Source organism: Rhinatrema bivittatum, chromosome 2 (assembly GCF_901001135.1).
Source record: "Rhinatrema bivittatum chromosome 2, aRhiBiv1.1, whole genome shotgun sequence".
In the NCBI taxonomy this organism is placed as follows: domain Eukaryota; kingdom Metazoa; phylum Chordata; class Amphibia; order Gymnophiona; family Rhinatrematidae; genus Rhinatrema; species Rhinatrema bivittatum.
This window is the reverse complement of record NC_042616.1, coordinates 711,973,369-711,998,405: the sequence shown is the minus strand read 5'-3', so window position 1 is coordinate 711,998,405 and position 25,037 is coordinate 711,973,369. Positions and strand designations below refer to the sequence as shown.

Below are 25,037 nucleotides of genomic sequence, written 5' to 3'. Positions count from 1 at the left end.
GGAGAGAGCCGCTGTTCGACTGTATTATTGTGCCACAATGCTGCATGAGGCCTTGTTTCAGGACTTGAATACCAGTACAAATGGAATTAAGTAAGCTATCTTAATTTTATATTAATGATCAATTAAACAGCAGACTGTGATTTTAGATTGCTTAGAGGATTTAAAGATGCACGTTATACAAATCAGTATTTTTTTCCACGTTTCTCTTGTTAATTTTTTCTCTTTTGGTATCTCACATTAACAGACATTGCAAATCAGTCCTGTTAATTGTATTGCTAGACATAGTTTTGAAAATTACTGATACTTACATAAACTTCATTCTGGAGATATCCAGCCTTAGCACTTTTTTTTCTTACTCTGCAAAAGGAATATTTGGACTGACTTGAGGTTTTATCTGGCAGTTCCCTTTTGGAGATTTAGGTATTGCTTTTGCTCCCTCTATTAAGAGAAATAAAGGGGAAACCCACTTTTTATCTCCTATGGCACAATATAAAAAATGCAATTGTCTTGGATCCACTGCTTTTAGCATTGTCTGGAGATATTTGCCATCCAGATACCATTTTTGTACACAAATCAATTTTATGAGGTAGATTTGCTTTGTATGCTCATCTCTCATACGCATATTCATTGTGGACATCCTGAAAATCAGACTACCTAGATGTGCCCCGAGGACTGGGTTGAGGGGGCAGCAGTGACTGCTAGAAACATTTTGCCAGGGTGCACCTCGTTGCTACTGATAGTGTGCAATCAAAGATGTGGTTTAGGTTTGGTACTGGATATCTCAGCAGGAGCACCAAGGGTCATAAGAGTGAATCCCATTCATTCGCTTATGAATCTGTGACATCACTTCTTTCCCGTAAGTTGCAATGAGGAGGCATGCCCACTAGATGTAGCGGAATGCCCCTCGGTTGCTGCAGCTTCACCCTCATAAGTCCAAGGTTTACATTAGCAATGGACTGAGGTTAAAATGATACCATCTGTTTTATAATATGAAAACATTTTTCTGTATTTTAGCATTAGTAGAATTTCTCTTTGCAGCCCTCTTCCAAATCTTTCCCAAGAACTCTCTCTCTCTCTCTCTCTCTCTCTCCCCTTTGTGAGCTGCGAAATAGTAGGTTCTGTGTGTGTGCCCGAGGTGAGGTATTTTACTAGCATGTAGGCAATTGTATCAATCTTATTTGTTGTGTTTTCTCAATAGGACATGCATTAGTGGTAAATTACTGCCTTTTCATAAGGAGGGCTATTGTACCTGGTAGTAAAGAGAGTTTGTTTTGTTTTTACTGAGATGTCATCAGAACCAGAATATCTTTTTTGTTTGGCGAGTTGTACAGGGTAATGCACTAGTTCTGCTCTGCACTCATTGCTGGGAGTCGAGGGGGTTCCTGCGGATGCAGAGTGCATGTTTACATTTAGACCCTTGACGGTCACATGTTCAGTGTTTCACGCATGTGAGAACCAACTGCCGTGTGTCCCGGCTGAAAAAAAGATTGAGAACCACTGCTCTAAAGCCTTGCAAAGCCTGTCAGGGGAAAAAACAAACCTGCTCAGTAGGGCTTCAAGTCATGTACCAGGACCAACCTTTGAAACAATTGTGGGGGAAAAGTGGAATGGAAGTCTTCCTCCATGTATTATTTATGTATTATTTGTCCAGCATTTGCTACATTCTGAGGACTTTATCGCGATGCTTGTATGGTTTCATTGAAACTTTGTGTGAACAGTTGTGCAAATTCATATTTTGACTAAGTCATCTTTAAGCTTAAAGGTAAATGTTAGCTAAACGTGAGTTATGGTTCTCTGTGTTTGTCTTTTTTTTTTTTTCAGAGTGGCTTATCTTGCTTCGTTAAAATTCAGTAAGGGAGACATCACTCGAATGGTCGTAGGGGCTCCCTATTTATTAAACTTCACTGTGGAAAGACTAGATAATCGGCTAGGATTTTTCCAGAAAGAGCTTGGATTAAGCACACCAAAGGTAAGGAGAATCTTTAAATGCTACTTCCCTGTGTCCTCACCTCCCTTGTGACTTTGCGCTTTGTTTGTTCCCAGCTATTCCAGATGATCCTCGTTTGGGTGATTTCAGATCGGTTTCAAAATTATACAGGGTGGCCCGTGGAAAAGTAGCCTGCCTGTGTGGCACTGGTATTGGAGGCGGGCTACTTTTCCATGGGCCACCCTGTATAATTAAGCACTTATAAAATGTAGAACATGAATTGGTGCTTCTAACTAAAACAAAAATAGTTGGGAGGATAATCTTCTATCAGACTAGACTTGGTATAGCTATCAGTATGGTGGTGTTTTAGAAACAATGTATTTTAAATTTTATTTTTACGGGAAGTTATGTGTAGTTTGCAAGGAACATTCATGTATCAATTAACAAAAATGTAAAAATATGACAGACAAAATCTTACAACGAATAACCAAGGGCAAGTGGCTGAAGAAAAAGAACGGGGAAACAAGAAGTTCCACCTAGAACATCAAAGACAGGTTGTTTTTACAATTGAGGAGATGCAAAGCTGAATGATTAGAAGGAACGGCAGAGGAGGAAAGCACAATGGACATCTTTTTATGAGTAGCAGTCGTGCAAGGTACATTAATAATCTTCAGATATTTGCTTTGATATAATAACACAGTAGAAGATGTCTGGAAAAAGGCCAGCCAGGCCCATCCAGTCAGTCCCCGTTGTTCCTGCCCACCCTGCTAAAGCTACATCCCAGCTGCTGGCCATAGCACAGTCTGCCTGGCAGCCTGCAAGTACAAATAAAGGCTGGAGGTCCTAGAGGAAATGCAGGCGCTCATGTAGTTGGGTTCTTAGGCGAACTAGGAGGTCATATGCTGAGGCAGCAACCAGTTATTTAAATTGCCACAAAGTCTTGTGGTTTAGACGTGGGAAGGGGAAGATGCTGAGTGCAAATTAAGTGGGGAATCTTGTGCGCCCATCTGCTCAAGATGGGAAAACTATGAGGAAGGAAGGTGACAAAAACTATTCTGGATAAGCAGAGATGTCCTATGTAATCGGGCTTTACAGCTGGCGGCTGCCCTATATCCATTAGCAGCAAACTTATTTATTTTATTTATTTATTTCAAGTATTAATAGACCAGAACGGTTCACAGGGTAAAAATATACACAGTATGTTATTTTCTGTGACAAAATTCATATCAAAATGATAAAAACATCAGGTTTTTTATCTTAGTAACACTAAATGTTCCATGACCAGATTCATTTTCATACAAAAGGTTTTTAACATGTATATTCTTATTAAACAGTGTGCTTGTAATATAACCTGGTGTGTGTGTGTGTGTTGGTTTTTTTTCACTCTCTGCCCTTCATCAGGTTTGCATCTCCTCAGATGTCAGAGGCTTGTCTGAAATGGGATAGGTGATAGTCCCACACCACACCAACTTCATCTTCCTCAGCTGCTTCCTCTTGTTTTCCCTTTCTTTTTCTTCCGCCACTGTGTCCTTGATTATCCATTCTTGCAAGCTTTCTTTCTGTTAAATGTTCGTTAATTGGTATTGTGAATGTTCATTGCAAATCAGATACGACAGTCGATATTGAAATGCTTTGACTGATTAAGTTTGGGACTTAGCCGGCCAAATTGTGGATTTTGAAATTCTCACTGTTCTCAATGCCCCCATAGAACCTGTATGAAAAATTAGATTTTCAGGTCCCTTTTTCCTTTGTTCCCTGCTGGGGTGAAAAACTACATCCATGCACAAGATAGTTTCCGTAAAAACTTTTTATTTATTCCTATATACATACATGCATGCATGGAGACAGCATAACCTAATAAATCAGGAAATACAAACCAATATATAGTTTTAGTTGCTCAGTATAAACACTCGCTCATTGCTTAGTATACAGTTACTGATTGAGGCTTTGCTCTTAGTTATCTATTTTTCTATTAGTTTCTGTATTTTATGAATAATAACTTTACCTACATAAATATTTTTAGGAAAACCATTTTCTAAGGGAGAATATTCCGTCTCAAGTGGCTGTGAATAGCTAAAACTTATCTCCAGTTTCTTCATTCTGAGGAAGAAACTGGAGATAATACAAAGCAATATTATTCTGAGGAAGAAACTGGAGATACTGAGGAAGAAACTGGAGATAATACAAAGCAATGTTATACAATATTTTGTAAAGAACTGGGGAACCTTTTGGGGAAGGGGGAGTCTTTTCTGAAGGGATGGGCTCCACCTTAACCAGGGTGGAACCAGACTGCTGGCGTTAACCTTTAAAAAGGAGATAGAGCAGCTTTTAAACTACAACAAAGAGGAAGGCCGACAGTCACTCAGCAGTGCATGGATTGGAGGGAGGTATCTTCAAAGGATACTAATGATGCATTAGAATTAGGGCATCCCGACAGTGAGGTTCCAATAATAAGAAAAGTAGCCCTAGAGCCTGTAATTAAAAACGCACCTGAGTTAAAAATTTTCTATTTTATCCCTATCAATTAAAAAGCACAATGAAAATACAAACAAAAAACACACTTAGAAATGTTTGTATGCTAATGCTAGAAGTCTAAGAAGTAAGATGGGAGAATTAGAGTGTATAGCAGTGAATGATCACATAGACTTAATTGGTACCTCAGAGACATGGTGGAAAGAGGATAACCAATGGGATAATTGTATACCAGGGTACAAATTATACGTAATGACAGAGAGGAGCATCTTGGTGGCAGGGAGGCACTTTATGTCCAGGATGGTAGAATCCTATAGGATAAAGATCATGCATGAAACTCAGTGTACAATCAAATCTTTAATGGTAGAAATCCCTTGTTTGTTGGGGAAGAGTATAGCGATAGTGTAATCCTATCGTCCACCTGGCCAAGATAGTGAGTCGGACTGTGAAATGCTAAGAGAAAGTAGGCAAGCTGACCAAATTGGTAATGGGAGATTTCAATTACCACAATATTGACTAGGTAAGTGAATCATCAGGACATGCTAGAAGATAAAGTTCCTGGATGGGATAAATGGCAGTTTTATGGAGCAATTGGTTCAGGAACCGACGAGAGAGGGAGCAATTTTACATCTAATTCTCAGTGGAGCAAAGGATTTGGTGAGAGAGGTAACGGTGGTGGGCCCAGCAATAGTGATCCCAATATGATCAAATTTGAATTAATGACTGGAAGGGGGACAGTAAGCAAGTCCATGAGTCTCGTGCTAAACTTTCAAAAGGAAAACTTTGTAGAAAAACTCTGAAAGGAGCATTCACAAAGGTAAAAAGTGTGTAAGAGGCGTGGACATTGTTAAAAAATGCCATCCTAGAAGCACAATCCAGATGTATTCACCACATTAAGAAAGGTGGAAAGAAGGCAAAACGATTACAGGCATGATTAAAAGGGGAGGTGAAAGAAGCTATTTTAGCTAAAAGATCTTCATTCAAAAATTGGAAGAAGGATCCAACAGAAGAAATTAGGATAATGCATAAGCGTTGGCAAGTTAAATGTAAGACATTGATAAGACAGGCTAAGAGAGAATTTGAAAATAAGTTGGCAGTAGGGGGCAAAAACCTCACAGTAAAAACTTTTTTAAATATTAGATGATCGAGGGGTTAAAGGGGCACATAGAGAAGATAAGGCCATAGCAGAAAGATTAAATTTATTTCTTTGCTTCAGTGTTTACTGAAGAGGATGTTGGGGAAAATACCTGTTCCGGAGAAGGTTTTCATGGGTAACTAGCGGTGGCCCGCCACGCGTTGCAGTGGCAGAGTCAGGTTCTTTTCCCCCCCCTCCCCCTTCCCCTTGTTCATATACCTCAGTCACACATCGTCCTCCCCCTTGGTCACTCTCCCCCCCCTTTCCTCCCCTGTCCCCACTCCAGCTCTCTCCCCTCACACTCACCCCTCCCCCTTTGGTCATTAACCCCCCCTTCACTCCCCTGTCCCCACTCCAACTCTCACCCCTCACACTCACCGCCCCCTTCATTCTCCCTCCCATCACTGTCACCTCTCCCCGCCTACTCCCTACCCTTTCGTCAGTGACAGCACACCCTCTCTGAATCTCCTTCCCTGACTCAGATCCCCTCCCGCTCGCAATGCCCTCCCAGCTGCTCCCCCCCCCCCCCCCATCCCTCTTCCTCTAGTGCAGTTCTGCGTGGCCCGCTCTCAAAGACACGAGGTCAGCGAGGATCCCTCCCTGTCGTGCACGTGAGCCATACCAGATCGCCACCACAGCTCCTCCCAGGTGTCGAAGTTCGGCCGGCCGACACCACGCCCGATATCGCCGCAGGTCCGCCTGCTGCTCCTTCCAGCGCCATGTTGGTGCCGCTGTGCACGACGTGCACCGCTGCTGCTCCTCCCAGTGCCATGTTGGTCCCGCTGTGCCCGACGTGCGCTCCCGCATGCGCAGTACAGCAGCTTCATTTCCCAATTTAGATAGCGTGTATTGCATGTCTGTCCAACAGATGTCGCTGTTTTCCCCACAAACATGTAAAAATATGTTTTTCTCTGTAACCATGTGACATCTATGTAATCTAGATAGAGAAGAACCTTGCCGAAAGTGAAAGCAAGGTTGTGTCCAAATTTGAAAGCAATTGGTGCAGTAGTTTCTGAGATTATCGATTACGTCCAAACTATTTTACATTTTTATTTATATAGATGATTCAGATGAACTGAATCAAATCACGGTGAACCTAGAAGATGTGGTAGGCCTGATTGACAAACTGAAGAGTAGTAAATCATCTGGACCAGATGGTATACACCCCAGGGTTCTGAAGGAACTAACAAATAATTTCAGATCTGTTAGTTAAAATTTGTAACCTATCATTAAAATCATACTTTGTACCTGAAGACTGGAGAGTGGCTAATGTAACCCCAATATTTAGAAAGGGTACCAAAGGTGATCCAGGAAACTGCAGACCAGTTAGCTTGACTTCAGTGCCAGGAAAAATAATGGAAAGCGTTCTAAAGATCAAAATCACAGAACATATAGAAAGACATGGTTTAATGGAACAAAGTCAGCATGGCTTTTACCCAAGGCAAGTCTTGCCTCAGAAATCTGCTGTACAGCTTGGAGAAGAGATGACTGAGAGGGTATATGATAGAGGTCGTTAACATCATGAGAGGTCTAGAACAGGTAAATGTGAATCAGTTATTTACTCTTTCGGATAATAGAAGGACTAGGGGGCACTCCATGAAGTTAGCATGTAGCACATTTAAAACTAATTGGAGAAAATTCTTTTTCGCTCAATGCACAATCAAACTCTGGAATTTGTTGCCAGGAGATGTGGTTAGTGCTGTTAGTGTAGCTGGGTTTAAAAAAGGTTTGGATAAGTTCTTGGGGGAGAAGTCCATTACCTGCTGTTAATGAAGTTGACTTAGAAAATAGCCACTGGTATTACAAGCATCAGTAGCATGGGATCTTCTTGGTGTTTGGGTACTTGCCAGGTTCTTGTGGCCTATTTGGCCTTTGTTGGAAACAGGATGCTGGGCTTGATGGACCCTTGGTCTGACCCAGTATGGCAATTTCTTATGTTCTTATTTGGCTAAGTGATGAGCCAGATAAATATACACTATATGGATATTGCTGAGGTGTTCTGGGACTGGCCAGACTTTTTGGGAAAAATGATTGAAGCTATTATAAAGAACAAAATTGATAAACATATACATTGCATTTAGAATGTATTTTCCACATTGTATTACATTACAGCATTATTCTAAAATAGATATTATGCATTTTTTCTCTCCTCAATATACATACATTACACCAGTATGACAGAGCAAAATCAGGTTTGCAGAAATTTGTGCTAATTAAAAAAAATTATTTGATAAAGTACCTAATAAGAGACTTGAGGAAATTAAAAAGTCATGGGCAGGATACAATATTCTATTGTGGACTGAGAACTGGTTAAAAGATAGAAAACTGAGTGTAGGGCTAAATGGTCAATTTTCTCATTAGAGAAAGGTGACTAGCGAAGTGTCCCAGGGATCTGTGCTGGGACCACTGCTGTTAACATTTTTAAATGACCTAAAGATGGGAATAACTAGCAAGATGGTCAAATTTGCTGCTGATTAAAAAATGTATTCAAAGTTGTTAAATCACAAGAGGACCTTGCAAAACAGGGAAGACTGAGCAGTGCAAAGTAATACATTTAGGGCCGGATTTTAAAAGCCCTGCCCGCGTAAATCCAGCCGGATTTACGCTCAGGGCACTCGCACGCCAACGAACCTATTTTGCATAGGCCGCCGGCGCGCGCAAGTCCCGGGGCTTCGTAAAAGGGGTGGGAGGGGGCGTGTCCGGGGTCAAGGGGCGGTTCGGGGCGGGACTGGGGGCATGGCGCCGGCCCGTGGTCGAAGCCTCCGGACCAGCCCCCGGGTCTGGTGATGGCGCGCCAGCAGCCCGCTGGCGCACGCAGATTTACGCCTGCTTTCAGCAGGCGTAAATCTGCCAACAAAGGTAGGGGGGGTTTAAATAGGGCCAGGGGGGTGGGTTAGGGAGGGGAAGATGAGGGGAGGCGGAAGGAAAGTTCCCTCCGAGGCCGCTCTGATTTCGGAGCAGCCTCGGAGGAAACAGGCAGCGCGCGCCGACCCCGGATTTTATAAGATACGCGCGGCTACGCGCGTATCTTATAAAATCCAGCGTACTTTTGTTCGCGCGCGCGTAATTTTATAAAATCTACCACTTAGGGAAGAGCAGCCCAAATTATAGTTACACGATGCAAGTTCTACATTGGCATTCCCCACCCAGGAAAAAGATCTAGGCATCATCGTGGATAATATGTTGAAACCCTATGCTCAGTGTGCACCAGTGGCCAAGAATGCAAATAGAATGTAATGGATTGGAGAATATAACAGAGAATATCATTAATGTCTCTGTATTGCTGCATGGTTTGACTGCACCTTGAACACTGTGTGTATTTCTGGTCATTTATTTTTATTCCGCTTTCAGCACTTCAAAGCGGATTACATTCAAGGTCTGTAGATATTTCCCTATCCCCAGAAAGCTCATAGTCTAAGTTTGTACCTGAGGCAACGGAGGGTAAAATGACTTGCCCAAGTTTACGAGGATGGAAGTGGGATTTGAACCCTGGATTCATAGCCCACTGCTCTAACCATTTGGCTGCTATTTCACAATAACGGCATCTCAGGATGTAGTGGAATTAGAAAAGGTACAGAGAACTATGAATGTTTTTATGTTCTCCTCATTGAACCAATTTTGAAAATCTGCAGATTATAAGAACTGCTAAATGAATAAATAGAAGGGAGACTGAAATGCTAAAGGGAATGGAATGATTCTCCATATGAGGAAAGGGTAAAGAGATTAGGGCTCTTCAGCTTGGAGAACAGATGGCTGAGGGAAGATATGATAGAGCTCTATAAAATGAGTGGATTGGAACAGGTAAATTGGTGGTTTACACATTCAAAAAGTACAAAGACTAGAGGGCATGCAATGAAGTCATTAGGTGATACATTAAGGACAATTAGGAGAAAATGCTTTTTTACTCAACACACAATTAAACCCTGGAATTCGTTGCAGGAGGTGGTGGTTATCAATTTGTGTAATTATTATTTTTATTTTTTTTACATTTTTATTCCCCTTTTACAAACTGGAAGCAGCTAAACCATCCAGTTTAGAGTGCATCCCTAATGTTAACTTAAAGCAACCTGTTTTAAACATATAATGTAAAATACCCCTTATTTAGTAACAGAAAAATTATGAACATTTTTCCAGACTCTGTTGCTAGCTTTATAAAAACAAAAAACTAAATTCCCTCCTATTAGGTGGTACTATCACATTTTTTGTGAATGTTTCCTGCTCTTCTCCTTTGGGTTTCCAGCTAAGTTGGAACCAGGCCTGAATCTGGCATCCCTCACAACTATCCCCAGGGATTTTTTTTTTCTCCCTATTCTATATCTCCTACCAACTTACTTTATTCTAGTCAGTATGGGTCAAACCTCAGCTAGAAGCTAGGACACTGCAGCTATAGTCCTAAATCCAGCCACTAGGTGTCGCCAGGGTGTGATGAGTGGTTTCCCTCCACCTAAGGGCTGTGAAGGCTGCCGCCAGGGCAACCCCAGTCCTGGCTGACCTGGTGAGCAGAAGACCAGACCAGGAATAGAATACAGTCCCTCTATGTATGAGCATCCAGATTGAATTCTTTCACAGTTTTTGCTTTCACCACGTCCTCCAGAAGGGCATTTCAGTCATTCACCACAACATCTGTGAAGAAATTTGTCCTGATATTGGTTCTGAGTCGTCCTCCCTGGAGTTTCATTTTATGACCCCCCCCTAATTCTATTGATTTCTTTCCAACGGAAAAGGTTTGACGATTGTGCATCAATAAAACCTTACTGTATCATATCTCCCCTGCACCTCTTATCTTCCAAGGAATGCATATTCAGATCCTTCAGCCTTTCCTCATAACCCTTCCCATGCTGATCCCACATTTTGGTTGCCCTTCTTTGGACTGCCTCTATCCTGTCTTTATCCTTTTTGAGATATGGGCTCCAGTACTGAACGCAGTACTCCTGGTGAGGCCTCTACAAGGATCTGTACAAGGGCATTATTATTTCCTTTTACTTATTGGTTATTCCTCTCCCTGTGCAGCCTAGCATTCTTCTGGCTTTAGCTATCGCCTTTTCACATTGTTTCATTGCCTTCAGATCACCAGACACTATCACACCAAGGTCCCTCCCCCCGACTCCGTCTGTACACATTAGTCTTTCACCGCCCGTCACATACAGCTCTTTTGGATTACACCCCAGATGCATGTCTCTGCACTTCTTGGCATTAAATCCCAGCTGCCAAATCTTCGACCAGTCTTCAAGCTTTCTCTTTTTTTTTTTTTTTTTTAATTCTTTCTTTATTGAACTTTTTCATTACAAACACAAAGTAATAATTTGTTAAAGAAATATACAGAGAGTACAATTAAACTTGTTTTTCAATCAATTATCAATTTTACCATAGCATTTTACACACTCTCCATCATAGAGGTAACCTTGGAGGGGGAGGATAAAGGAAATAATAATACAAAGGAGGAGGTCAATAAACTATATCATAAAAAGAAATTGCAGCATGAGAATATCCCCACTTTACCTCTAATTATGACCCAATAATACCAGGATTCATAACTGGTACGATTAACCTAGCATCCAAGAATTCTCTCAACTGTTCAGGGCTAAAAAAATATATAAGTATTATTTTGTAGCTTAACTATGCATTTACATGGAAAAAGCAATAGAAAACTCGCTCCATGAGAAACAACTTCAGACTTCAAATTCAAAAAAGCCTTTCGGCGTAACTGGGTAGACCTAGCCAAGTCTAGGTAGACACGTACCATGCTGCCCAGAAAGGAAACATTTATACTTTTCAAATTAATAGCGCATAATCAAACTTATATATTGATCAGTCAATTTGGAAATATTTCCTTTATTGTTAGGCCGTGGCAAAGCTTGTTTTTGAAATAAAGACACTGCTTTCTTAATAGCTGTGTTTAAAAAAGGATTGGATAAGTTCTTGGAGGAGAAGTTCATTACCTGCTATTAATTAAGTTGACTTAGAAAATAGCCACTGCTATTACTAGCAACGGTAACATGGAATAGACTTAGTTTTTGGGTCCTTGCCAGGTTCTTATGGCCTGGATTGGCCACTGTTGGAAACAGGATGCTGGGCTTGATGGACCCTTGGTCTGACCCAGTATGGCATGTTCTTAACCAGGTCCACAGGTATCTTTAATATCTGTTAGATATTTCTTTAGAGTCAAAAGAGGCACTTCTCCAGATACTTTTGGGAAGTTAAGCAGCCGCAAATTCTGGTGACGCAATGAATTCTCCAGAAATTTTAACCTCCTTACAGATGCCATACACTCGCAGATAATTACAGCATTAGGGGCAGATTTTTAAAAAGTACGCTGGATTTTATAAGATACGCGCATATCTTATAAAATCCGGGGTCGGCGCATGCAAGGGGGTGCACATTTGTGCAACCTGCACGCGCCGAGCCCAGCACGCGCTGCCTGTTCCCTCCGAGGCCGCTCCGATTTCGGAGCGGCCTCGGAGGGAACTTCCCTTCGCCCACCCCCCCGGCCCTATCTAAACCCCCCCCCCCTTACCTTTGTCGGCAAAGTTACGCCTGTCGACTGGCAGCCCCTCTCCGTCCTCCGGTCCTGGGGGCTGGTCCGCAGGCCTCGACCACGCCCCCGGGCTGGCGCCACACCCCCGAAACACCGGGGCACGCCCCGAAACGCTGCATCGTTTCGGGAACGCCCCAGACACGCCCCCTCCCGTCCCTTTTCGAAAGCCCCGGGACTTACGCGCGCCGGCGGCCTATGCAAAATAGGCGCACCGGTGCGCGCGGGCATTTTAAAATCTGCCCCTTAGTGTCCTTCAAACTTTTTACATCTTCTTCCAATTTCTTAATAGATGTCATATGCTCTTGTAAAATGTGTTGGTGATCTTGAGCAACCATATCCACTTTTACTAAGACAGTATCTAAACGTTGTTAGTTCATGGAAATTTAGGGACATACCTGCTATTAAGTCAAGTCTCCTGGTCTTTTAATCTCCTGGGGTAAGTGCTTCACTATTCCACTTCCCATGGTGCAGGTACTCCCACTAGATGTCTCCGGGAGAATGTCCCCGCTTCCTTCAACCTTCTTCGTGGGGTCCTCCAAACTCTGGGTTGGATTAGGAAGCAATGCCGATCCTGGAACAACACTAACGGCTCCTTCCAGCTGAGGCTGACCAGTCAAGTCTCCTCTCAGGGCCTCCGCACCATGAGCATCACCAGATGGAGAAGCAATCAGCTGTTGTCTTGGGTCCGGAGGGCTCAGAGATATTTCCCCAGGAGAAAGCAGAGCTTCTCTCTCTATTTCTCCAACGGCGAAAGACGCCCTCAACTTCGTAGTGGGGGTCTTGAGCTTGATGATCCGTTGCTGGTCTGCAGGGAGAGTGGGTTCGGAAGGATATACCCTAACCTTCCCCTTCCTCTTATGCGGCATTTCAAATTTCAGGAAACCAAAAAACAAGGTAATTCTTGAGCAAACTGCAGAGCAGCGCAGTTCACGTCCTCTCAAGTGGCCATCTTGGATCCGCCCCTCTTCTTCAAGCTTTCTTAAATTACTTTTCATTTTCTTTACTCCTTCAGATGTGTCCACGCTATTGCAGGTCTTAGTACCATTCGCAAATAGACAAACTTTACCTTCTGTCCCGTCTGGCTTTTGATTGCATATCAAATTTGTTTTACAGTTCTTTGCTTGGTCTTTAAGGCCATTCATAGGAGTACACCTAGCTATTTGGCAAATCTTTTAATTCCACATTGTCCTGTTAGAGCATTAAGAGCAGCACAATTATACTTATTGATTTTGCCTGGACCAAACAGAATGAGATTAGAAGGCACAAGACAGTCTGCTGTCAGCTAACAAGGTCCTTTCCTTTGGAATGCTTTGACCATTTTTCCAGTGGAAAAAGTTGAATGGTGGAGTGCCCGAGGGGTGCGTCCTGGATCCAGAGTTCACCTTACTCATTAATCATCTAGAAAAGGGAGCAAATGATCAAATATGCAGCAAAGAAAGCAAATAGAATGTTAGGAATTATTAGGGATGGAATGAAGAATAAAACAGAGAATATCATAATGCCTCTGTATCGCTCCATGGTATGACCTTATCTTGAGTATTGTGTGCAATTCTGGTCACCACATCTCAAAAAAGATAGAATTAAAAAAAAAAAAAAGGTACAGAGAAGGGCAACCAAAATTATAAAGGGGATGGAATGATTCCCTTATGAGGAAAGGCTAACATGGTTAGGTCTCTTCAGCTTGGAGAAGAAACAGCTGAGGGGAAATATGATAGAGGTCTATAAAATGAGTGGAATAGAACAAATAAACATTAATCAGTTGTTTATTCTTTCAAAGAGTACAAAGACCAGGAGACATACAATGAAGTCAATAGGTGATACATTTAAAACTAATAGAAAATATTTTTTTTACTCAATACATAATTAAGCTCTGTAATTTGTTGCCAGAGGATGTGGTGAAAGCTATTAGTGTAGCTGTGTGTTTATAAAAAAAAAAAAAAAAGGTTTGGACAAATTCCTGGAGGAAAGGTCCAAAACCATTGTTAAGGTAGATTTGCAGAAATCCACTGCTTATTCTTGGGATAAGCAGCTTGGAATCTATCTACCCCTTGGGATCCTGCCAGGTACTTGTGACCTGGATTGGCCACTGTTGGAAACAGGCTACTGGGCTTGATGCACCTTTGGTCTGACCCAGTATGACATGTTCTTAATGGCATTATTCAGCTTTATTGCTTTCTTTTAGGGTAATCATTTCTCGTTTTCTTCTCATCTTCTTTCATCTTTTGTTTGCTTCATTTTAAGTTCTTTCCGTTCACTGTAAATTTTATAATTTTTTCTCTGTTTAATCTTATATTTATCTCTTCTATGCTCATCTTCTTTTGTTTTTCTCCAGTCTTTTTCTCCTTTCCTATTTTACTTATTTTTGTTCCATGATCTTTTCTTGTCTTTCTCGATACCTGACTATCCATTATGCTTTCTTTTTTTATTCTCATGATTTTTGCCTTTTTTTCCTTGCTTTTGATGGTGGTGTTATCTGCCAGCACTCTGTCTTGTTTCCGATTTACATTTTTTTTTTTTGCTTTTTCAGCCAGTTTTCTTTATTTCCTAACTTTTTTTTTTTCCTGTTTTTAGATGAGCAGTGATTTTTTAATTGAGTTATTTCCTCTTCTCCCCTTTTAAAATTCCTGTATGCCTGGCAAGCAGCAGGAAACCTTACTGGTCCTGTCGGGGGGGTGGGAGGGGAGAAGCTGAAAAGATGTCTCCTCTCCAGCGATCCCATAATACAGGTAGCTGCTTGTTTGCCCACCCTCCCCTAAATGAAACATGCCGTCTCTAGTGCATGTGACTCTAACCAGCCTAGGACGGCAGACCAAGCAGCAAATTTTTTTTTTAATTAATTAATTAATTTTTTTAAATTCTAAATATCCAGCCCCAGCCCCACCTTTCTCACATGTGTCCTGGTTTGTGTTATTACCAGTGCATTCCATAGATATGGTGCCTCATTGCACCATTAAGTACTGTTAAACTGCCCTCCTCATTTTTACTGTTCTGTTATACAGAGAGGTTTAGAAGTAACCCTCCAAAACAGAAGTTAAACCACAGAGGTTGCTGACAATTGCCTCCTGCCTTGTTCGTCCTCTCTCCAGATTCCTGAGGCCTCCATTTCCGAGTGTTAAAATGTAATTTTAACAGGACAAATGGGTTGTTATGGCAAGACTTGTCTCCATTTTGTCATATGGCCTGGCCCTTGAAAGGACATGCCTGCAGAGAGAGAGAGCTATTCCTCCATAGTCATTTTGACCTTGCTGAAAGCCCAAAAATGTTCCATGTCTCTAGTTTATATCTGCATATGGCATGTTAGAGAATGTTTGTCAAACTTGTATGGTCTACCCCTGGAAGGCAGGCATTGCTTGTACTGTGGACTTTATCAAAATTGGACCGGACAGAGGTTTATCGCTTAGCTCCCTGAAGGTGCAGGTTGCAGCTATTCTTGCTACAGAGGGCTAGTTAAGGGCCTGCAAGTAGCCACACAACTGGATATAACCTGCTTCCTCAAAGGGGCTAAGTGTATTAGCTCCCCCTCCCCCCCCCCCCCCCTTTAAGCCCTTGATCCCACAGTGGGACCTTAATCTGGTTCTTAGGGCCCTAATGCCTCCTCCCTTTCAGTCAGTAAGACAGTCATCTTTGAAGGACTTCTCCTTAAAGACAGCCTTTTTGGTGGCCCTTTGCTCGGCTAGGCATATCTCGGAGATACAAGCCCTGTTATGCAGGGACCCTTATTTGGTTTTCACACCAGACTTTTTCACCTTCTGACCGGTTCCGTTGTTCTTGCCTAAAGTAATCTCCCCATTCCTACTCATCCCTTCTAACATTTAAAGGCAAGGAAATGGGAACTCCTAACTTTAACTCTTGGACGTACGGCGAACAATCCTAAGGTACCTAAAGGTTACAAATTCCTTTCAAAAGATCAGGGTTTTTTTTTTGTGTTACATGGAGGCTGTGGAAGAGAGAAGCAGCTTCCAAGGCTACGATAGCCAGATGGATCAAGGAGGCAGTCACCTCTGCCTACCTACTGAAAGGCAAGCAGGCGCCAGCCATGCTGTATGCACATTCCAGTAGAGTGCAGGCAGCATCCTGAGCAGCGATTGTCATTGGTTGCTCCAGTGACATCACAGTAAGAACATGATAAAGACTAATATAACCAACTATCATTAAATAATCAAAAAGCTGTAAAGAACAAACAAAATGATAATATAAAAACATATAAAATGATAAGGTGACATCCTGCTGTCCTCAGAGAACATTTGTTACAGGTAAGCAACTCTGCTTTCTCCGAGGACAAGCACAATGGCAGTCCTCACACATGGGTGAATTTCAAGCTAGAGGCTGCCAAAAATAGTAAAAATGGGAAAACCCTTTAGTGCGCAAGCACCACTATTTCCTCTCACCGCACTCCCCCCCCCCCCCCGCCCCCATTTTTATTGAGTAGACAACCTATAAAGGCACTAGGAGGGAAAAAGTTTGATTTTTTTTTCACCTCAGAGAGACTTGAACAACAGAGAAGAAACCCTGATTTGCAGCAAGGCGTCTGAAGGCAGGGGCTTATTGCGAGCATGGGGTGAGAAATCCACTGAGCCACACAAAAAAATAATACCAAGGACAAGAGAAAAAGCTTTTGGATCAAGACCACAAATTTTTTTTTTGTTGTTGTTGTCTTTGGTGTCACAAGACAACTAAAAACCAGCTGAGACTAGAGAGCCCAGCAGAAAGAAAACTGCGGTTCACTATCACCTGAGTATAAGACAGATTGGGCATGCAGAGCAATGCTTAAAGTATGTCCAAAAAGAACAGGCATGGAATCCAAATGTCTACCTGGAGAAGAAGCGGCAAGAAGCATCAGGGTCTGCAGCAGACCCCACCTACCGAACTACCACAAGTATAAGATCTGACCTTCATGGTCAGATGGGATAAAAACAGAGTGCTAAGGTATGAAGGGCTACTCCTTCACTGAGAGCCCCAAGTCAAGACGCTGAGCAGGGCAATGAGCTGCATCTGAAGCTCAGCTAAACAACCTACTTCACCATTGGGGGAAGCCAGGTGAAAAGAAAGCACCTTGGCCAGGGATCTGGCCAAAGCAGGGAAAGCATAGTGCACCTTTCCATGAAGGTATATGTGACAACCATTCTCATGCACCCCCTGGCTTCTTCCTAGATCGTCTGACTGAAAGTCAAAAGAAGTGAACGACACAAGGAGGCAGACCCCTGGGCTGCATGACAAAGGAAATAACCTCCAGGTTGTAGAAAACACAATTGGGAGACTTTCCAACCCTATGAATGCCCTGCCTATCCCAGCAGAGAGTTGCCTCTTAGACAGGCACAGCCCACAGGGCCCATGTCCCCTCAGAGGCAACGTATACTGAGAGAGTCCTGGACTCCAGCAGGATGAGAACAATTTGAGGAAGAAGTCTGTAAACCTCTCTGCTGAGAGTGAAAACAGAAATTCTGCAAGAGGCAGTCCTGTGGAAGAGGACTGTCTCACCAATCTGGGAACCCTGGGGTACCAAAGCATCTGATCAGCAAAGCAGACTGCCCACCAACCGAGCATAGGATTCAAACCTATGGCTCAAGATAACCAGTTGTTCCATCTGATAAAGTCGTGGCACACAAGTGGAAATGCCTGCATGGATAAGGACTGCCTTGTCAGCTAACTAACATATCTATTGACAGGGTCACCCCTGAAGGAGGAAATAAGAACCCTTAAGTGCCCACAATATTGGGGGGGGGGAGCTGCTTTTGTTGGATCCTCCAACCCAAGCAGCCCTAGAAATGGCAAGCTGTCGGAAGGCAGACATGTCAGTCAAGAAATAGAGAGAGAATAAACCTCCCTTCAGAGGTTGAGTGCCACCCATATTCGACACCAAATGAGTAGGGGCATCACGAAATCCTCATCTGCTACTGGGGAGCAGATTTCCAGGAGAGGTAATCCCCCAACTGTATGAGGAGTCCTGATCCGGGTAGTTCATTGCCTGCCACAAGGCATCTCTGTTGCACAAAGTGCAATGGTGGAGCAAGAGCTCCCAATGGAAGGTCTTCAGATCCAACGGAGGGCGGCTGCTACTCAGCGGCTAAGCCAACCTGCAAGATGGGGTTTGAAAAACAATCCATTTCCTGAGTAGAAAACAAGGCATCAAGAGGGAACCTACTGAGAATACCTCGAAAGCCAATAGTCTGATTACTCATCGCTGGGGTGGGGGGGAAATGCACTATTCAACTGGATCTGTTCGATTCTGGAACCCCCCACCTCCCCTTGCCATGTGAGAGGACTGACATCCTGCTGTCCTTGGAGAATACCTGTTATAGGTAAGCAACTCTGCTTTACACTTCCCTCCTCATTTTTACTGTTCTGTTTTACAGTTTAGAAGTAACCCTCCAAAACAGAAACAGTTAAAACCATGGTGGATGTGGTCAACTGCCACCCACCTTGTTCATCCTTTCTCCAGATTACTGAGGCTTCTATTTCCCAGTGTTAAAATGTACTCCCTCGGGAGAGGAGCAAGATGACTGCGAGCTGGTAGACACTGAACTCGCTGCCTTGGACTTCTTTTTTACATCAATTTCCACATGGCTCCCTAGCGCAAGGGAAAGGTGAGGGTTTTTCCCTCCAAGCATGCTTACCTTCCCGGTCAGCAGACTATCACTAACTTTGCTTCTCCGATTCCTGCTCTACCCGGAGGTCAGATGCGCGTTGCAGGGCAAGGTGTGGGAGGACTGGCCCAGCCTGAGGAGAAGGTTTCCCTCAGTACCTGGGAATAAGATTCCCCACCGGCAGCAAGAAGCGACCCCTCCCGGGAAGCAGCCTCGTCGCAGGATGATGTCATTTATCCAGTGCCTTTGCAGGAAGGGGCTGAGGAGGGATTCCTTTCTGTTTCATCTTTACGGAAACTTGAGGTGGCTCCCAGCATTGAGGATTTGTCTTGTCGAGCATCGGATGTCTTGGCAGGTGAGTTTCTCCAAAGTGGCTGTTACTTCTGGGTTGGCTGTCGAAGAAGGTTCCTCTGCTAGTGAACTCTCACACTTTCTCCAAAACCCAGCAGTGGTGACCCTGGATTCTCTATGACACATGATTGCAAAGTTTGGCCAAATTTTATGTGCCTCTACTACCAAAATAGATTCCTTTGCCTTAAAATTGGAGCCTCAGTTTTCCAGACTTGGGACACAAATACTAGAGCATGGGAAACAGCTTTCTAAGCCTAAAGAACAAGGAGTGCTGTCCCAAAGGATTGAGCTGTTGGACAATTTTTACAGAAGGCTTAATCTCTGCATTTTGAACTTCCCTAAAATTGTGGGAGAAGTTCCCTGGGTCACCTTTAAAACATATTTAGTGGAAGCCTTGGAGCATGCCTTCAGATGCTCCCTGCTGTGAATAAATTCACATTTTTACCATCTTTTCCTCGGTCTAATACTGTTTGCTCAAAATGCTCCAGTTTCTTCTCTCAACGTAACTGAATTTCTGGAAACATCTGGGTCAGAAATTATTGAAAAAGTTACCTTACTTGCTACCTTTTTTTCTGAAGTTGATTTAAGTAAAGTGATGGTTGCATATTTTAGGAATCTAAATGTAGATTTCCTAGATCAAAAGATGAGGATTTTTCCGGATTTATCATGGACAATACAAGAGAGAAGGAAGGCTTTTTTTGATTCTTAGGATACTTTGTCGTTAGGTGCGTCTTGTTTTGCGTTATCCTTGTAAATGTTTTGTTAAATATCATTCAGAAAGGTTTCAGTTCTTTTTAGAGGCTAGAGGCTTTTGCTCTCGTAGAGATCTAGTAAAATCTTGTATTTAGCTTAAATTAATCGTCTTTCCATTATAGATCATATTTTCCTTATTTCTCCCTCATTTTCTCTCCCTCCCTCACTTGTTTCTTTTATGCGGGAGGCTATATTTAGATAGGTTTGAATATATTATTGTCTTGTAATATACATTTTTGTTAATCTCATTTCTATACAAAGTTAGTTTGTGCTTTGTTAAATTGAAATTGCATTAAAAATAAAACTAAAAAAGAAAAAATGTACTCCCTCACCCTATTTTTCATCCAAGCTTTCCTCCAGCACGACAACTGCTCCAGTTTTGTTTTTGCTTTCTCCCTTTGAAAATACTGGGGTGTTTTCATTGACTATAGAAATCTAGAGAAGGAAGAAAACTTAGTGATAAAATTGCCTCGTATGCACTTTCTTCAGCAATTGCGTTCTGTAAACAGAGGACAGATGGAGGTAGCAGTGCGACGAACTGCTACACAATACGCTGAATTATGTGTCCATAGCAAAACAAATGAGAAAATTTGTTGTAATGTTCGTCATAATTGCCTTTGAATGTGAGTACGCCAAAAGATTGAAGTTGTTTGTAATAAGTGGTTATGAAATAATTGTCATTTCTTATTAATAACAGACCCGAGATCTGATTATTCGGTTGCCAAGGTTGCTAACGGGAAGCCTGGAGCCTGTAAAAGAAACCATTAAGGTAATTCTGCTTGCGCTTTATCTATTAGAAATGGTAGGAGTTAGTGAGCCATCTCTATAAACAAACAAGATGGAAGCCAGCAAATGTTTTGTTTTTGGAGAGGACTTGTTCTATTAGAATTTAGGTGTGATCACAGATCAGATATCATACGAAATTTTTCTAGAGCGGATGACTTCAGTTTCTTCCTATTTTGGCAATTACATAGTTCTATTTACAGTATTCCCTACTTCAGAAAGCAACACAGAGGTCCATGTTCAGAAAGCTGGTATGTGGGTAAGTTATTCAGATAACTTTATCTGATACTCAGCAGAAAACATATCCAGGTAACTTTAGAGCTATTATTGTGTGGACCGATATCAGCACAAATTTAGCAGGATAGCACTCAATATGGCGCTATCTGGCTAAACATATTCGCCTGCTCTTGCCATTCCTCTAGCCCCACCCTCTTTTTATCTGGGTATCTTTGCACAAAACATTTGACTTTGTCTTTTGTCTTTGTCTGGCAAAACTTTTGTTCAAGGGGAGAATGTATATTTTCCTTATAATGTAGCCAGATGGACTCAGGACTAGTGGTTATGTGCTCCTCTGCTAGCAGATGGGAGACTGAGTCAGATTTCAAAGCTGATGTCACCCTAGATATACCCCTGCGGTGAACTCAGCTCTTCAGTATCTCTGTCTCCTAGCAGATGCGGCCACTATCCCACACACTAGAATAGTGTTAAGAATTACAACAAAGAACAAGATTTTTTTTTTACCTTAAAGAAGATCTAGTCCCGCTCTCCTTCAGTGATACTGAATTCCGGAGGTAATTTTTTATATCCCTCAGAGGTGTGCCTTGGTCCGGAAGCCGGTACCCGGCATGGATTTAGCCCCCAGAGTGGCTGAAAGGCAGTGGGTACACAACAGAGTGCGGCGTAAAGCCCTCTCCCCCCGCAGCTGGAGACCGTCCCGCCACGCAATCCGTAAGCGCCGAGACCAGGTAAGCAGAAAACCTTAAATTCAGGTCGCCGGGGCTCGGATTGCCGTACCGATTCCATCTCTTCTTCCGGCGAAGTAAAAAGAGAGCACAGATCGGGTTGAGCAGTCTTGGTTGGGCTAGGCTCCGATACAGTGCAGGGGTCCACACACGTGGAGACCCTTGGAGGTGACATCTTACGCACGGGGGGCGTCAGTACCATCTTCCCTTCTCAACCGGCGGTTCGCGCAGGGCAGGCCGGATGGCCGATGCGCCCAACTTGTGCGCATCCAATATAGACGCTCGCACAAGGTGCACACAACTACATGCATAGCCGTGCTTACAGCTACACGCGCATTGTGCTCATTCGCTTAACTGCGAGCACCTTGAAGCACATTACTGTGCGCCTACACATAGAGGCAATGGCACAGGCATCCAAGAAGCCCAGAAGGCACTCTCTTTGCACAGCCTGCCACATCAGAGCCGCTCTGCCTGAACTGGAGTCCTGCCTGTCAGCATTGCAAAGAAGCCCAGGGGGGACCAAAGCCTGGTCCCTCACTGTCTGAAGATAGGTCTGGAACCACTACATATGACAGCACCCCAGATCTATGCAACTCCGAAATGGCTTCTCCATGAGGGCTCCTCAGGGGCCCCTATTCAGACTCTCCCTGGGATTAACATGGACCCAGGGACCTTCTCCTGGTTAGAATTTTTCCTAGGGCTGCAAATCTTCAGGCGCAATCAGCCCCGGGTTCAACCCCTGCCAGAAGCACAAGATCCTCCCGGCCCGGCTCGGATGCCTCGAGACATGCCTCACCTAACCAAGAATTTCCCTGACAGGGACCTGGACACCTCAGATGATGATGGCGGCTCCCTGGAAGAAGGAGAAATCCCTCCAGGCCTGGAACCATACCGAACCATGCTTCGCTTCATCCACAGGGATGAATTACCAGCCCTTGTGTCCCAGACTCTGAAGACTCTGGGTATTCCAGGCATGGACCCTATGGCGGAACCAAAGAAGGACCCTATCTTTGTGTCCCTTCATAAAGCCTCTTGCTATTTCCCAATGATGGAAGCCAAATAGGAACTGATTGACCTGGAGTGGGATGCCCCGGAGGCCAACTTTAAAGGAGATCGGGCCTTGGAAGCCTTGTACCCTCTGGAACCAGCGACCAAGGAACGCCTGTGTTTTCCGAAAGTGTACGCCATGGTCTATGCAGTCTCATTCCCGTTGAGGGAGGAGCTGCATTGAAGGATATTCAGGATAGGTGATTAGAATCCATTTAAGCAAGCCTTCGGAATGACACTGCAGATTGCTTCCTGCTGCGCACTGGTGGCACGTTCCTGTTTGCTCCTCTTGAGAGAGGCAAACAACTCAGGAACATATACTAGTGAAACAATTGAACCAGCAGCAGCCTTTCTGACAGATGCAAGCTCAGATCTGGTGTGGACCTCAGCCAGAGGAGTAGCCTCGGTAGTGACGGCCAGAAGACAGTTATGGTTGCGAAATTGGTCTGATTCGACCTCTAAAGCAAATCTCACAAGGATGTCCTTTAAAGGATCTCTCTTATTCGGAAGCGAATTGGAAAAGTTAGCCAGCAAGCGGGGCGAATCTCCAGTACCTCGGCTACCGGAGAACAGGGGTAAAAGATCCCAGCAACCCCTCCCCCAGAAGAACTAGGGACAGGGGCTCTTAACGCTTTCGACCCTACAGGAACTCGCAGTTCCAGGCACCTCATCCCTCAGGAAGGTCTCAGCCCTTTCGGAACTGACAAACCGAGAGAGGAACAGGCCCGGGGGCAGGCTCCGGCCGAACTCCCCAATGAGAATGGGACAACCCATCCACAAGAAGAGGAAATAGTGGGTCGACTTTCCCTCGTCTATCAATGGTGGGTCGAGATCATGTCTGACAAATGGGTACTAAACCTCATTCAAGAACGTTACTCTCTGGAGTTCCACAGCATCCCTCGGGACAAATTTATGAGGTCACCCTGCCACTCCCACACCAAGAGACTGGCAGTGGAAAGCCCTCTGACAAGACTACTCAGTCTGAAGGCAATAACTCAGGTTCCTACGCCCCAACAAAATATGGGGCGCTATTCCATCTATTTTATTGTTCCCAAGAAAGAAGGATCATTCAGACTCATCTTGTATCTCAAACGTCAACTGTCCTCTGCAGATACTATACTTCTGCATGGAAACTCTTCGCTCCGTAATAATGGCAATATAACCAGGAGAGTTCCTAACCTCCCTGGACCTCTCCGAAGCCTACATTCACATTCCAGTCTATCAAGATCACCAGCGTTTTCTACGCTTTGCAGTACTGGAACACCATTACAATTCCAAGCGCTACCCTTCGGATTCGCAACCGCCCCCAGAACATTCTTCAAAAATATGATGGTCGTGGCGGCAACACTGAGGAAGGAAGTTATCTTGATACACCCTTACTTGGACGACTGGCTGATCAGAGCAAAGTCTTCGGAAGAGAGCCAGCAGGTGACCAGCAGAGTCAAGAACCTACTGCAGGAGCTCGGTTGAGTAGTGAACACGGTCAAGAACAGTCTGCAGCCCTCTGTCTCTAGAGTACCTGAGGGCCTGTTTCGACACCAAACAGAACAGTCTTCCTCCCTCCACCGAGGAGAAGGAAACTGGAACAATTACGACAATTGATGACCAAGGCACGCCCCAAGGTATGGAACTATCTTCAAGTCTTCGGGCTCATGGCATCAACCCTGGAGATCGTTCCGTGGGCAAGGTCTCACATGTGACAACTCCTGTGCTGCTTACTGTCATGCTGGAACCCACTGCCCCAGGACTACTCAATTCGCCTCCAACTGCCAGCAGAGGTACGTTCTCAGCTTCAGTGGTGGCTACAGGAAGACCACCTAAGCAGAGGAGTAAGCCTATCCCCACCGAACTGGATCGTGCTCACCACGGATGCAAACCTATGAGGGTGGGGAGCCCACTGAAAGGGACTGACGGCCCAGGGACAATGGAACAAGGAAGAGGCGGGATGGAACATAAACCGCCTGGAAGCTCGAGCAGTCAGACGAGCGTGCCTGCGATTCAGCCACAGACTCCGAGGCAAAGCGATTCGAGTAATGTCGGACAACACTACAATGGTGGCCTACATCAACCGCCAGGGGAGGAATCAGGAGCCAGCAGGTGTCTCTGGAGATAGACCTTATCATGTCATGGGCAGAGATAAAACCTACAAGGGATCTCGGCCGCCCACATCGCAGGAAAAAACAGCAGCATCTCAGCAGACTTCCTCAGCAGAGAGAGCCTGGATCCAGGGGAATAGAAGCTGTCAGCCACAGCCTTCCAACTGATAGTAAATTGTTAGGGCCTCCCAGCCATGGACCCTCTGGCCACCTCCCTCAGTGCCCAAGCCCCCAGGTTCTTCAGCCGCAGACAAGAGCCAAACTCCCAAGGGATCAACGCTCTTGTCCAGACCTGGCCAGAGGAAGACTTACTTTACGCCTTCCCCCCCATGGTCATCCGCAAGATAGAACACCACAGGGCAGTAGTTCTACTAGTGGCCCCGGATTGGCCA

The 25,037-nt window shown here is 44.1% G+C and overlaps 1 protein-coding gene across 2 annotated transcripts in view; it reads left to right on the top strand.

Moving 5' to 3' along the window:
* The window catches only part of MTERF3 (mitochondrial transcription termination factor 3), an 86,726-nt gene that overhangs the window by 15,349 nt on the left and 46,340 nt on the right, over positions 1-25,037 (top strand). For both annotated transcript variants that reach the window (XM_029591755.1, XM_029591754.1), the window contains exons 5-6: positions 1,822-1,969; positions 20,455-20,526. In XM_029591755.1, coding sequence (XP_029447615.1) covers positions 1,822-1,969; positions 20,455-20,526 — 220 coding nt within the window. The remainder of the gene's footprint in view (positions 1-1,821; positions 1,970-20,454; positions 20,527-25,037) is intronic.